This window comes from Apteryx rowi, unplaced genomic scaffold (genome assembly GCF_003343035.1).
Source record: "Apteryx rowi isolate R43461 unplaced genomic scaffold, aptRow1 scaffold_228, whole genome shotgun sequence".
NCBI lineage: Eukaryota > Metazoa > Chordata > Aves > Apterygiformes > Apterygidae > Apteryx > Apteryx rowi.
This window is the reverse complement of record NW_020448619.1, coordinates 1,259,945-1,274,242: the sequence shown is the minus strand read 5'-3', so window position 1 is coordinate 1,274,242 and position 14,298 is coordinate 1,259,945. Positions and strand designations below refer to the sequence as shown.

General features: G+C 38.3%; 1 protein-coding gene across 8 annotated transcripts in view; it reads left to right on the top strand.

The window, feature by feature from the left end:
- USF3 (upstream transcription factor family member 3) overlaps window positions 1-14,298 on the top strand; it is a 31,716-nt gene that overhangs the window by 2,444 nt on the left and 14,974 nt on the right. For 2 of the 8 annotated variants that reach the window (XM_026065451.1, XM_026065457.1), the window contains exons 2-3: window positions 12,732-12,868; window positions 13,745-13,809. In XM_026065451.1, the coding sequence (XP_025921236.1) occupies window positions 13,763-13,809 (47 nt within the window). In that variant the 5' untranslated portion in view covers window positions 12,732-12,868; window positions 13,745-13,762. Of the gene's footprint in view, window positions 1-7,720; window positions 8,854-11,842; window positions 11,861-12,731; window positions 12,877-13,497; window positions 13,561-13,744; window positions 13,810-14,298 lie in introns of those variants that run through there. The other 6 variants (XM_026065452.1, XM_026065455.1, XM_026065453.1 and 3 more) reach the window with 6 other exon arrangements.

Here is a 14,298-nt window from a genome sequence, read left to right as displayed (position 1 = left end):
CATAAGATCACCTCGGGCTTCCAGGTATTGAAGTATAACAAATTAAGCAACAAAATCATTCAAAATATTGTTGCATTCAAGTGTGCTTTTAATTTGCAAAGGGGGCTGGCTTAGGGTGTGTGACATTGTAACCAATCATATTCGGCTTAGATGTGAATTAATATAATATGTGGGCTGAATTTGGATACTATATAGTGTAGAAGGAAGAAATAAACACATATGAGGGTTGAATGTGAGGACATGCTGAATTTGACAAGATTTGTTTGATTGTTTAGTTTTATTATAAATGTTTGGATCCAAGATACTTGTAAAAATGACTTAGTAAATGACACATGACTGGGCGGAGGCCTAAGTAGCAAAGCATTTGATATGAAAGTATTCTCAATGAACCGTGGCTGTTTGCATGTAAAATTTGTAAAATATCATTAAACTTGTAAAAAAAAAAAAAAAAAAAAAAAAAAAAAGCCATATTCAAGGACAGTGAATAAGTGCCACAGCAAAATGTTTCAGCTGAGACAATTTTCAGTTAAACAGCAAATAATGTTGATCACTATCCCTGAATATCAAAATACTAGTGGAGGTGTGTGCCTAGCTGTATGTATAAACCAGATGTTTGAATGAAGATGGATAGGTAGAGTGTGTGTATAGCATCTGACAACTTTTGTTTCTAATAATTTCATAATGGGTCTAGTTGTAATTCTCAGTCTTCCAAACAGCCATTATACCTGTCTCCAGCTTTAAGGACTGTTCACATTTAGTATTTCCAGTCACCTTATAACTTACTTACTTTGCTAGTGTTCTTCATCTCTGTCATGTTTGTGGCTCCTTTATTTGAGTTAAGTCCCTCAGGAACACATTTTCCTAGTCTAAAAGATATCAATCATAATGTGAGGGGTGTGAGTGTTCTGGAAAGTCAAGTGAAAACATTTCAGATTGAGGGATTGAGCAGTATGATTTCCTTTGTTTCAGACTGCAGTAAAACAATTAAAGACTGCAAGCCCCTAATTAAGAAATGGTGCACAGTGCCAAACTTGCATAATGCTAGCCTTAACTTGCTGATTAAAATAAAATGTCAGCTTTTATATGTGCATTTCATATGTACAAAATGTACTCTGTTATGACTTTGTAAGTGTAGCACAGCTGTCATGTTCTGAGTGAACATGAAAGTGATTCTGGTGTGTGCACAGGGCTGACAAATTGTGTGTAAACTAACCAGGTTTGTTTCCTGTATGAAGAGCTATGGGATTAATCTTTTTAAGATGAATGAGTTACTTTTGCTACCATGACGTATGATAGCAATCTTCTACAGCAGCCAAGCCACATGCCATTGTGATTCATGTAAGAAGAAAGTAGCAGACTGTTAAAAATATTTAGTGCTTCCTGTAAACAAGTGCCTTCCCTACCCAATTACCTGAACTTCTGTCAAATTAGCTGACCAAGATGAAGACCATAAAATGAGATCAATTCCATCTGAAAGTACATCTCAATCATGCTGATACTCTGCTATCAAACTGGGTTCTTTGTGGCCAGCCTCTAGTGAGGCAGGAATGATCAGAATGTGGATCTATTAACCTTTAGATCTAAATGCAGATTTCTTATATCTTGTTTTCTGAAGTCACTGGTGTGGTGGGCCATGGCATGAGAAGATTATTGAAAACCTGTTCGTTAGGTGTCGGGACACCATGTTAAGAGTCAATGTGACATTATGGGAAGAGGAAAGCTTACCTGTAGTAAGTTTTGTTTCTTCCAATATGTGAAGAATAAAGTGAAAAGAATGTGGGCCATGTGGGGTGTCTGCCTGCATCTGTAATCTGTAATAGGTGGCTGGTTTACGAGACACTTAATTCAAGCCTTCAACCTTTGGTGAAGTTGGATCCTGGTTTGCTTCTTTGCATTAGTGAAGTTCTTAGCTAGGAACTGAACATAAGTAGTCTTATATTGGTTGGAAATTGCATTTTCCTCAGTAAAATTGCATTTTACTGCAATACTTCTTAGATGCTTACTACAATAATGAAATGATTCTAGCCCAACATTGAGCAACTCCAAATCAGCAACAAATAAGGAATATCATTTCAGTTTTTCACTGTGGAAGGAACCATAATACCTCAGAGACACTGTTTAAATAGTTGATTCTTCTAGGTAAGTCTTGCTCTAGACGTTCATGTCAAAACCTTGTTTAAATTCCGAGACTTCCTGTATAATTGGAGAAGTTTAACTAGTTTTGGCATCTTCTTGGGACGTAGTTTCATAAACACTAAGCCAGCACTAGCAGTCTTGTACCAACACAAGCATTTCAGTGTACTTGTTCAGGGGAAGGGAAAGGGTTGCTTTTCTTTGTGATCTTTTTGCAGAGTTGATTTTAAGCTGGGGTTTTATGCTCATCTGCTTCCTGTATGTGCGCTTGTGCCAGCGCAGGGGCAGTAGAGAGAGGGAGTGAGTGGCAAAGGCTATATCTTTCAGCATTATTTTGGAGTAGGTAGGACTGTTGGGAAGGGAAACCATCTTACAGAGTTCCTGTCATTGCTGTAAGGACAATTTGGAAAGACTTAAATGCTGGGAAGTATTTTTCTCAGAGTAAAGATGTGAACGCAAGCTACTAAGTAGACAGTAGTATCTTCTTTATTGGTCTTTTTGTTCCTTTTTGAAAGAACAGCTTAATGCCTTTGTCTAAGAATATATGAGGGTATGATAGAGCCTGTTTTCAAAACAGGAAGATGGGCTAGATAACCTCTTGAATTCCCTTCAAGTTTTACATTTCTGTGAATTCTGTAAACTGTTTGTAAGCTTTCAGTGAGCATCAACAAGGGGAAGGAGTAGGGAAAGCAGGTTTTCCATGCCCAATTTTAGAAGTTATGCTAAACTAGCTATCTAATTTATCTTAGTAACATTGCAGTGTAACTCATTGACTCTGTTAGGATCCAGATTCTGATAAAACAATTAATAGAAGCAAAAATGGTTTATTTTCTGATACACCAGGTTTCAACTAATGGTTGTCTTTAAGAACTTTGTATAGCTTGCTTCATGACACAATACCTTAACCTACTTCCGAATCTAAGAAATTCTCAGAAGTGTGTAAAACTGAAAATGTCAGTATTTATAAAGCTGTAGTTACTACTTGCCAGTATGATCATTGGTCTGTCGTCACTCTCTGTAATTAAAATCAAAGCAGTTGGATTTTTTTAAAGTTTGGATACAAATGCTGTGAATTTCTATTTGGCATGGTATTTGCCTGTATTCAGTTAGCATGCATGTGCTCTATACTTTCAAGTTTTAGTTTTCTTGCTTAGCAATATTAGTTAGAGGCTGCAGCTCTGCCTTTGAGCCTCTAACCAATGGTGCACATAACATATGTACACCCTTTCCTCTATTTTGTTCTCCATGGCTCAAGTTCAAAATTTCTTCTGTTGGAGATAGCTATAGGGTATTTGTCTTGTGTCAGTGTTGGGAATTGGAAGCTTTCAATAGTTCTTTCCTTCATTTAAATGAAAGTGCAGAGGGATGGGTTGTGGTGGCTTTTATTGTGGGGGACATGTTAAGTTTGTGACCAAAAGTGATGCTCAGTCTCAACATCTGATGATTCAGATTAAGTACTACCTTTATGTAAAGCGAAAGTTGGCAAAGTTAGAGAGAATGCCACCTGTAAATTGCCTTGAGAGGGTTTATAGTCCATCTTACCCACCTAGTTTATGGGGCTTGGGTTTTTTGTTTTTGTTTTATTTTGGGCAGAGACGGGAAGACCCTGTGTTTCTTAGCTTGGAAAAAGTTAATGTGTTTGAGCTATCCTTTGCTGATGAACACAATGGAGATGTCTCACTTTTCATTTCACTTTAAGATAGTCTTGCCAAGTTGGTTTCATGTGGCAATAGGGAGATGACTTCTGACAATTATTTAAAAAAAGAAAAAAAGGTGGAGGTAAGGCATTTTAATTTTATAGAATGTTTTCCTAATGAAATAAAACCTGAAGAGTCATGGTATCAATCTGTCTGTTGCTCCTGTCCCTTCCCTTCACCCATTCCTTTCAAACCTCTGCGAAGCAATAACTTGGGAATCTATTTTTGGTTTCTGCCCCTTTGTCAGTGCTAAATTTCTGCAGCAGTATTATTTTCTTTTCCTGATGTGTACATGAACTATCAAGAAGTAAATAAGTATTTCTGTATGTCAGTTCTCCCAAGCTAAAAAACTAGTTCCAAACGCAGTGGAACTAATGAATCCAGGTTTCCTATGGATCTGCATCGAGTGGTTCCATTTCCTGATGTGTAACATCTACTGATTTGCTTTTACATTTCTTCCTTGAAATGTGGTTAAAAAAGTGTCTGCTTTACCTGGTCACCTATCCTCAGATGTCTTTAATTTGAACCTCTCTGTTAAATCTAACTGAAATAGTCTGCAGCTTCATCCCTGCCAATAATATTTGAACCCATCTGTCAAACATTCAGATAACAAGGTGAGTCCTTTACTCCCGGAACTGAAGGACTTGCCCACTGGACCTGCTCTAGCTAGAAGAAACTTTGAAGAGCAGAGGGCAGAAAAAACATTGAGACTGTGAAAGAGAATTAGCCCTCCTCCTTTTGCAAAATCCTTTTCCTAGGAGCCTCAAATCCTTTCTTGCCTGGAAGGAAAAGATTGCAAAGATTTTTTTTATTTTTATTTTTTAAGTTCATTATGGCTGTAATAGTGAAAGCACTGTCTCTGGAATAATCTGCTGTCCTTCTTCCAAGAATGTGGCAGTATGCTGCCTGAACAGGTGCTTTGGAAGCACTTTTGTACAGTTGCTGTATTGCACCATGTCAATTCTGAAAGCTGAAGAGAAGTTCCATTAAGTAATTCTTTTAAGAACACGGTACTTAGAAATCATGTGTCTAAGAGCAGAGTTGGGGAGTAAGTTTTACATTGAAACTGAAATACTGTTTTATAATATCTTCTACCTTGGCCGTGTTCCCCCTTGTGATTATTGGTGCCTTTAGCCCCATTAAGATTCATAGGGAAATTCATCACTCTGAAAGGCCAAAGGTTGCAACCAAATCTCAGCATGGATCCTCTTCTGGACATTATAAAGGAGCTTTACAGTGAAGGATCATACAGTACTGCTTCCTGTATCATGATACCATTATAAGTTTTTAGTTTGTGTCAAATTTCTCAAACCCCGTGCCTGTAAAATATTCAAGAACTTTAGTGTGTAATCCTTTTTGCTTAGTGAAGCATTCCCCTGAAAAGATGAATTAAAAAAAAAAATGTATGAACTTTCTGGATGCCCTGCACATTTCAGTTCTAGGATATTTTGCACTGCCTGTTAGGGTCTTCAAGAGAGCTGCAACTTGTTTTGCCAGATAGTTATGCAACAGACATGGATATCTGAGTATCACTTAATATCTCAAGACCTTATGCAGTTTTGTACACGGACTACATGAAGATCATTTGTAGTTGTACAGCAAAAGAGAACTCACATTAAAGCCAAGAAAATGGAACAAAGAATAGTATTTTGGCCATATAAATATTATTTTGAGTTTCAATTGATTATCAGGCCCTGTGACAAAGTACCGATATTTAAATAGAGATTTCATTTGAAGATGAGGTCACATCAGAAAACAGAATTAGACTAGCTGTTACTGAAGCTGTAACTTGAACATTCGTCCAATCAGTCTTGGGTGTTTCAAATACAGCTTTCATATGAAAGGCTTCCTCAGTTGTTATAGATAATCATATTGGCTCCCTTAATCAGAGACCATGAAGATGTATATGCTATGGCTTTTTCAGCAAAAGGGAATTCTTTGTTCTTTAGGCAACATGCTGCCAGAAGGGTTTGGCTCACCATTTGATACTATTGCACTGAAGTGGGAATGCACTCAGTCTCAACCACAATATAGGCAATCTATAAACTAATACAGATAACCTAACCCACACAGAAAATGATGACCTGTTATACAAGGAAGTTGTCTGCGCTCCATTGCTGTATCTACTTAGCATTTCCCATCAAAGCAGAGTTTTTTTCCTTTGTCAAGAATAGCATTATTAGATATCTATCTTCAATTTGAAAATAGTTTTCTATTTGGAAGTGTACTATGAGTCGCCGGGTCTTGAAAACCAAGGAGATAAGCACTGTTTTGCAAATTAGAGACATTCCTTGTACTTTTCCAATTTCTTGATGAAACTGGTATGTAGTAACTTTGAATCTTTATGAAGTACGTAAAGAACATTGGGATCACGAGGATTTCCCTGGTCCTTGCTTTCTGATTTCCCAAAGAAAACAGTGCCAGTCGTCTTATTTTGATCTGAAATAGGTGAAAATGTTCCTCAGGGCGATAGCTCTGGTCTTTGTAATTCTAGCTTGCATACTAACTATATAATTACAGATCTTTACTTTCAAATGAAGAATAGAAGCTATTATACATTAAAACTGAAATACTAGTTTATAAGCTAATCAAACCCTTTTTGACACTATCTCGTAATATCCTCATAGGCAAGCTGATGAAGTACAGGCTAGATGAGCAGACAGGGAGGTGGATTGAAAACTGACTGAACAGCAGAGCTCAGAGGGTTGTGATCAGTGGCACAAAGTCTAGTTGGAGGCTAGTAACTAGTGGTTTACCCCAGGAGTCAACACTGGGTCCAATACTGTTCAACTTATTCGTCAGTGACCTGGATGAAGGGACAGAGTGCACCCTCAGCAACTTTGCTGGTGATACAAAACTGGGAGGAGTGGCTGATACCCCAGAAGGCTGTGCTGCCATTCAGAGAGACCTGGACAGGCTGGAGAGGTGGGTGGAGAGGAACCTCATGAAGTTCAACAGAGGCAAGTGCAGGGTCCTGCACCTAGGGAGAAATAACCCCATGCACCAGTACAGATTGGGGGCTGACCTGCTGGAAAGCAGCTCTGCGGAGAAGGACCTGGGAGTGCTGGTGGACACCAAGTTAAGCATGAGGCAGCAATGTGCCCTTGTGGCCAAGAAGGCCAATGGTATCCTGGGTGCATTAGGAAGAGCATTGCCAGCAGGTCAAGGCTCAGCCCTGGTGAGGCCACATCTGGAATAGTGTGTCCAGTTCTGGGCTCCCTAGTACGAGAGATACATGGAGCTACTGGAGAGAGTCCAGCGAAGGGCCACAAAGATGATTAAAGGACTGGAGCATGTCTCATGGTAAAAGGCTGAGAGAGCTGGGCCTGTTCAGCCTGGAGAAAAGAAGACTGAGGGGGGGATCTTATCAATGTGTATAATATCTGAAGGGAGGGTGTCAAGAGGATGGGGCCAGACTCTTTTCAGTGGTGCCAAGCGACAGGACAAGACAGTGGGCACAAACTGAAACGCAGGAAGGTCCATCTGAACATAAGGAGAAAGATTTTCACTGTGAGGGTGACAGAGCACTGAAACAGGTTTCCCGGAGAGGCTGTGGAGTCTTCATCTTTGGAGATATTCAAAAGCCACCTAGACAGGTGCATGGGCAACGTGCTGTAGATGACCCTGCATGGGCAGGGGGGTTGGACTAGATGATCTCCAGAGGTCCCTTCCAACCTGAACCGTTCTGTGATTCTGTGAAATGCCTGCTTCCATATAACAATTCATCCAGCCCGCAGGAGATAGCTGAAGTTTCAGGTAGGCCTCTTCCTTTTATTACGTTGTATGCCACTTCAGTCTATTTGTAGTACCAAGATTATCCACACAATGTTTGAGGGTGGCAGCAGCTCACATCTGGATGTGAAATATCCAGAAATACCTGTCCTTAAATAGTTTTCAGGACATCATCATCAACTAAGAGACTTGATTCAACAGAAATGACATCTCTTTCTTTCTCTGCCCCCCCCTAAGATTTAAAAGTGAAAGAGGTCATACTAACCTAGGAAAACTAAAGGGGCAGGAATCATAGAGCAAGAAGAATAAGCATGATAAGTGGATCTTTAGGAGTTTAATAGGGCGTTTCTTTTTCAGAAGTTTCTTAAGCAGATGTAGTCAGGATTTTTCAGAGGAATGAGCCTACAGCTGCTCTCTCCTAAAACTGTTATGACTTTAATATTACTAAAAATATAAATAAAAACAAAACTTTATATAGATATGAGGGACTATCACTTGAATGATAAACCTGTTTCTTCCTGCAATGTTGTTATAAAAAAGGATAGAAAACTTCCTTTCTAGTTCTCTTGCATGATGTTGTATAATAGACTTACTGAAACTTAATTCCTTTAAATCAACAGGGAGGAAAAATGCCAATGTGTTTGAGTTTAGATAGCATAAACAAAAGTAGTAAAGAAAAAAATCTGAAAGCAGGGAAGTTTTTTTCCATCTGTCTTTATTTGCAGACACCAGAAAAAATTTAAGTGGATTTTATAATGAGCTTTAGCTTATAAGCATTGGTTTGCTTTTTCTAAACTTTTGCCGAAGCTCAAGAAACAGTTTAGTTGCCCTGGGAAACAATCAGCAGGTTTGGACTGGGAATGTACATTCTGTGCAAAGTTAAGCTAACTCTCTCCTGTTCTTTAATTCCTCATATTTCTTAAGCGAAAGATGATGTATGTTGTGATGAGTCTGAAGCCCGTATGTGCAGCTGAGTTAGTGGGTCACAGCCTAAAGCGGTATCCATTTGCCTGCCTTCAGGGTCAGAGCTGACCTCACCCTTTCTTCTCTGCCTAGCCTCGATCTTTTGTAAACTTCTGGGAACTTAATATTTTTGAGATGTTGATTTAGGTTGGTCAGTGGGCACAGTTGTTATTGTGGGTGGGCAGGTGAATAGACATGATGTGCAATAATGTGCAATAACGAGAAAATCTTGTTTTCTTCAAAAAACAGGCTAAAAGGTATCAAAGATATTTCTACTCTTACCAGAAAAAGAAATCCCTTTCCATTTCCTACACAGTGGTCTTAACAGGTAACTTGTATAGGCATTAAGTTGGTGTATATATAGGTAACAATCACAGAGGTAATGGTTTCTAGTTTAGTTTCCTATGATTATTTTATTAGGTGAACACAAAATTAGAATAGACGTGTTTCTAGGGGGAATAAAGAAAAGGCAATAGATAGTGTTTTTATCTCAAGGGCACCTTGCCTGTGATTAAAAGCTTTAAGTCCCCAGTTGAAGCTAGTTTTGTTTTAAAACGTGCAAGGAAGATTGAGAAAGAGCTCCAACAGTCACTCAAATGAGTGAAGAGGACATTATATTGCAGAAAAAAATAGTATTTAAATAGTTATTTATGCCTTGGAATTGATCTTAGTTATAACTTGTGACTATCTACGTAAGGTGTATAAAGCTAGTAAGAACTGTAAGACTGCAGCAATGGAACTATAACAGCTTATACTTGCTGAAGTGTTTTAAGAGGAAAAAGACAGATCTGGACCCCTGGTAGTCTTACAGACTACGAGTAGCTGCATATTAAAAAGAAATTCTTTCTACCTCATATAGAAGAATGGAGCAGTTTTTCTAATTTGAGGAAGATTTTTTTGTAGAGACAGTCAGTTGAAGAAAATAGATGGGAAGAATTATTTTCATTAAAAATGAATATTAAGTTTGGAAACACTTCCTAAAGAGAGCTGCTGAAAAAATGTGCTGCAAAGTGCTTATCCATTTACTTCCTATATTACTGAGTGAAAAGTTAAAGTCAAATAAAATAATCTAAAATAAAATCTTCTTAAAAAGCTAAAGCGCTGGATCTTCTGGCCTATCTTTTGAAGAACAGATCTCATAAAATTAGTTGCCAAGTAAGACCTGCAAAGATGGGGGGTAGATGACAAGAGACTTCAAAACAATTTGTTTTCAAGTTTTCCACCCTATTTTTTCAGAACTAAAGAAGAGATTAAATTACATTAAAGTTAAATCTTTGAAAGACAAAGTAGCTTTTCATTTCTGTGGAAGACACTTCCTTTAAATAAGAACCAGTATTTTGAGTTAACACTGTAAGAGCTATAAACAATGTAAAGCTTGGGTGAAGCCTGGTACTAAATAAATATAAATGTTGAATTGTCTCACCTTGATATGGCTAAAGAATTTGGAATTTGTTTCATTACCTTTGCAGAAGGCATTCAGCTGAGTCAAGTGACCGTATTTCATGAGTGAAGTTAAAATGTATTATGCCTGAGTTTATGAAACAAGTACATGTCTTCTGCTTTAGTGAATTAGTAAATGACTCTCTCCTTGAAGAAATATTAATTGAGATGGAATAAGGAGAGAAAAATCCCTCGTCAAAGCTCTGGTGACGCAGCAGCTGCTAGGAAGAAATGAAGATAGCATAAACATTACTTATCCACCTGCAAAAGCCTCTACCTAGGCAGCATTTTTTTTATTTTCCAGAGCCCATATTTTCAGCAACTTTTTACATACTCCCTCCCTAGTGTTGCCAGCTCTAACTGTTTTGAGGTTTATCAAGTAAAATGCAAAGGGTTTTTTTTGTCCTTACCAAATAAGAACAGGAAAAAACCTGAAGTTCACCATCTTTCTCAGAGTACAATCTAGAAATAGAAACTCTAGAGTTGTATATGGTGTCATACTTAATAAACTTAACCTCCTCTTTTCAAGGAGAAAATCAGACCTTGAAATAAACTTATTAGGTAATGTGTACAGCCTTGCTTTTCTCTTCCCTCCTGCAAAAATAATTTGCAACTTTGGGTGACACATTGGTTGAATTGTGTGAATTTTGTTAATCTTCCCACTTAAAGTCGTTCCACAGTACCTACACCCTGTTTCTTTCGATATGAAATGGGCTGTAGGCTCTAGCAGAACTGAAGCATAGCAAGTGTAAACTTAAAGTTGCTTACGCTTGATTATAGACTCAGTGTGGTAGCATCTGCTTGGCTTTGCTTGTGCAGGGAATGGCATGCCTGGGGAGAGCCTTGCTGACTTCAGTGTTTTTTAAGAGCAAAGGAGGAAAAAAGACATGGGGACATAATGAGTCTTTGACACCTATTATAAGATCTTTCCATTTTTCTCAGGATCAAAGAAACAGTTACAAGTTTTGTTAATAAGGTTCAGCACAAACTCCCACCGAGGCCCTGCCTGTCTTCCCAGTGTTATATTGCTGTAGTGTTTGAGGCATTTTCTCCAGAAGAAGTAAGGCAATGGGAGAAATGTGTAGATCTTGGCTTGGGGAAGTAGAGATAGTGGGAATAAGAGTTGAGCTGAGGGAGCCCAGGCTCTGGTCAGAAGAGGGAGCTGGCATATAGGAGTATGAAGAGCCCTTGTGTGCAGAGAGAAGTGGCTATGCTGACTTGGGGCACAGAGAAGATACAAATGTGAATGTGATCCAGGCTGTGGGTAGGAAGATGCACATGGAGTTAGGACGTGTGTGTCTGCTTTGAGGGGGTTGGGGTTTTTTGCTTATTTCCTTACCCCAATACATAGAAACAGTACCGTATATTCTAAATTAAATGACCCCTTTGAATGGCACCTTTGAATAGCTTGTTTACCTGATAGACAAGGTACTGTCTTAATGATGGATATACAAGAGAGTAGCATTACCTGTTGGCTACTCTGCTTTCCTGCCTCTTTGCTGATAGCCTTAATAGCAATGGATTCTGCTCTGCTGCTTGTGGCACAACCTAAATAAACTCTGAAATAAGGCGTGCGAACCTTAGTCTCTCAAGATATATGTGCGCTTCTCTTCAATTGCCAGCACTGTAAAAGATGCCTGGAGTCTAATCCATTTATTCTAACCAGACTTGTGTTTTTTATAATCAGAATTACAAATTTCCTAAACTGTTCCAGCTAATCTCTTCATCATTCAGTACTGCCACACCTCACATGAGAACAGCTAGAATCTATGTAAAGAAGTACTACTGACCATCGTCATCCATGCACAGGAGATAGAAGTTAGAGATGTCTTTGTGTGAAACTGGCTTTTCTGTCTTTCAGAGTTCTGAATCTTCAGTAACTTGAAGGACCTGAGGTACCAACTGCACTAGTCTTACTCCATGTAAACAAAAATAAAATTATTAGTAAACTAAGCTAAATGGATGCTACTTAAAGGAGAGGTTTGGTTTTAAGATGGAATATCTCAATGTAATTTATAAGAGAGTGAATTACAGTGCTGAAGTTGCACTGCTACTTTCTCCCACAATAGGAGATTAAGCCCATCAATATTTTCATAATTTATGGAGTGATGTGCTCACATTGAACTAGGGAAATTTTTGGTGGTTGTGTTTCAGATAGGCTGTATATAGTGCTTAGTGGAGTAGTGTAGTGTAGTAACTTGGCTTGGAGATGATTCTGTGCAAGTTCGCGATGGCCTGAATACTGTTGTGTCAGATGGCGTAGTTGAATTATGTTCCTGAAAATGTCATGTACTTTGAGTTCCCCAAGCTGAATCTTTTCACAGGATATTGCCTGTTTGTTTTACTTCCTAGGTTGCCAGCATTGCCTCTGTATCTGTAGGAATAGATACAGTGCTTAAATAAGGGATAGAGCTGTAAACAGCATCAGCGCTCAAATGTTTTTTTCCAGTTAATCTTTACTGAGTGAGAATGCTACATTCAATTAATCTTTTAGATTGTAAAGGCTGGAGAGAAACGTCTTGGTTCTGTTCTGGCACAGTAACAAAGGTTTCTGGTCGCTTTACACACACACGCACGCATACACACCCCTTTGTGAAGTGCATGCTTCAATGCATTGGGAGCTCTTTAGATGGCTGGCTTTCTGGTTCGTAGGGAAACTATTTTTTCTCATTTTTAATATCAATGTCAGTATTGTTAGGCTCAGTTTACATTAAGAATTGCTTGATGTTGAAAGTTGTATTAAAATCCGCCCCCACTTCCTTACAGTAAAACAAAAAACAATCAAAAAAACCCACTAAAGATAAGAAGGCTGCTAATAGAAGCTGATGAGCTCTCCAGGAGGAGCCAGGGAGAGATGAAGCCACAAGAAGTCTGAGGGTCCGTGTGAAGAGTTGCAATAGCAGGTTGGTGGGTAAGAGAATGAGCAGAAGCATGAAACTAAATGCAAACCTCAGCCATACCAAAAAGTAGATCTTTTTTTTCCTTTTGTCACCTACAGTATACTTCATGTTACTTGGTCTGTAAAACTCATTCCTTTAGTAGATGCATATTCAGCCATCGTTGACTTAATCTCATCTTCTAATTCCTTATTTCATAATCTTTTTGTCTAAATACAGACTGCCTATGTGTTCAAGCTGAGGAAAAGTTAGTTGCAAATTACTAGGCCCTTGCATATGACTTTATTTTGTAACTTTGTTTTTGACTGCATTTTATCTGTCTGAGAATATAGGGTGTCATCTTTAGCCATTTTAAGCTGTACATCAATTCAATAACAAGCAAATCTTATAATTTGCTACATTAATAGCGCTATAAATTTGTGTTTAATAAGTTGTTTTCATTGAACTTGTATTCTGCTTAGTATTCACACTTTATTTAAAACTGGGAACTGAATACATATTCAGCTAGGAAGTGCTGATGAAAAAGGACAAAGTGCTCAGCTGTACCTTTTCACATTCAAAAAATAATCGTATGATCTCATTTTCCTTCTTGTTTTTTTTAAAGTAGTTGGGGTTATATTTGTTTTTTATTTAAGGTAACTGAGGTGATGGAAACCAGTTCATCATACACAGCAGGGATTCATATAGCACCCCTGTAGGTAATGTACTTCCATTTTTTAATGCTCACATGACCAGTCGTCCTATATCAGGGTGATGGACTTCTAGGTACATTGCAGTATGGCCCTGTCCTTGTAGTCAAAGGCCAAATAATGCAACAAATGCCATGTGCTAAAAATTGAGAAGAGTGCAGAAGTTGTTAATTCCTTTCTCAACTTTCTTCAGGCTCTCTTCTCTGAAACCATGCCAGAGATGACGGAGAATGAGACACCCACTAAGAAACAACACCGGTGAGCTTCTGCGGCAGAAGGACTGAAATGTGTTGACCAGCCTATTTTGTAGTTCTGCAGCCTGTGATATATTGCATTAATAAAGTTTCTAGTTAAATGTTTGACAAGAAGGGCTATGAAAAAGAAATTCTGAGAACTGACCAGGGTTGATTTAAAAGTTTGGGAATTGTGGCTGCAAAGCTACCTCTCTCTCTTCCCCTCTCCATGCTGAATTATTTGTCAGTCTAAGACATGTCTACCTTGGCAACATAGCAAATGCAATTCTTTGATTATTACACAGACTACTTAGATCTCTGTGAGACTGTATCTCCGCCTAGGTTAGAGTGCAGCCTCTATTATTAAAGAAACTCCATGTAGATATCAAGTTTTGTGTTTTTTAAAAAAAAAAGGGAAAAGGAAAAGCCAAACAAACTAATTTAAGTGGAATAATTTAGATCTTTTTCTCAAATCACAGTGGAATTTAGATCTCACTTCTCAAATCACTGCTGG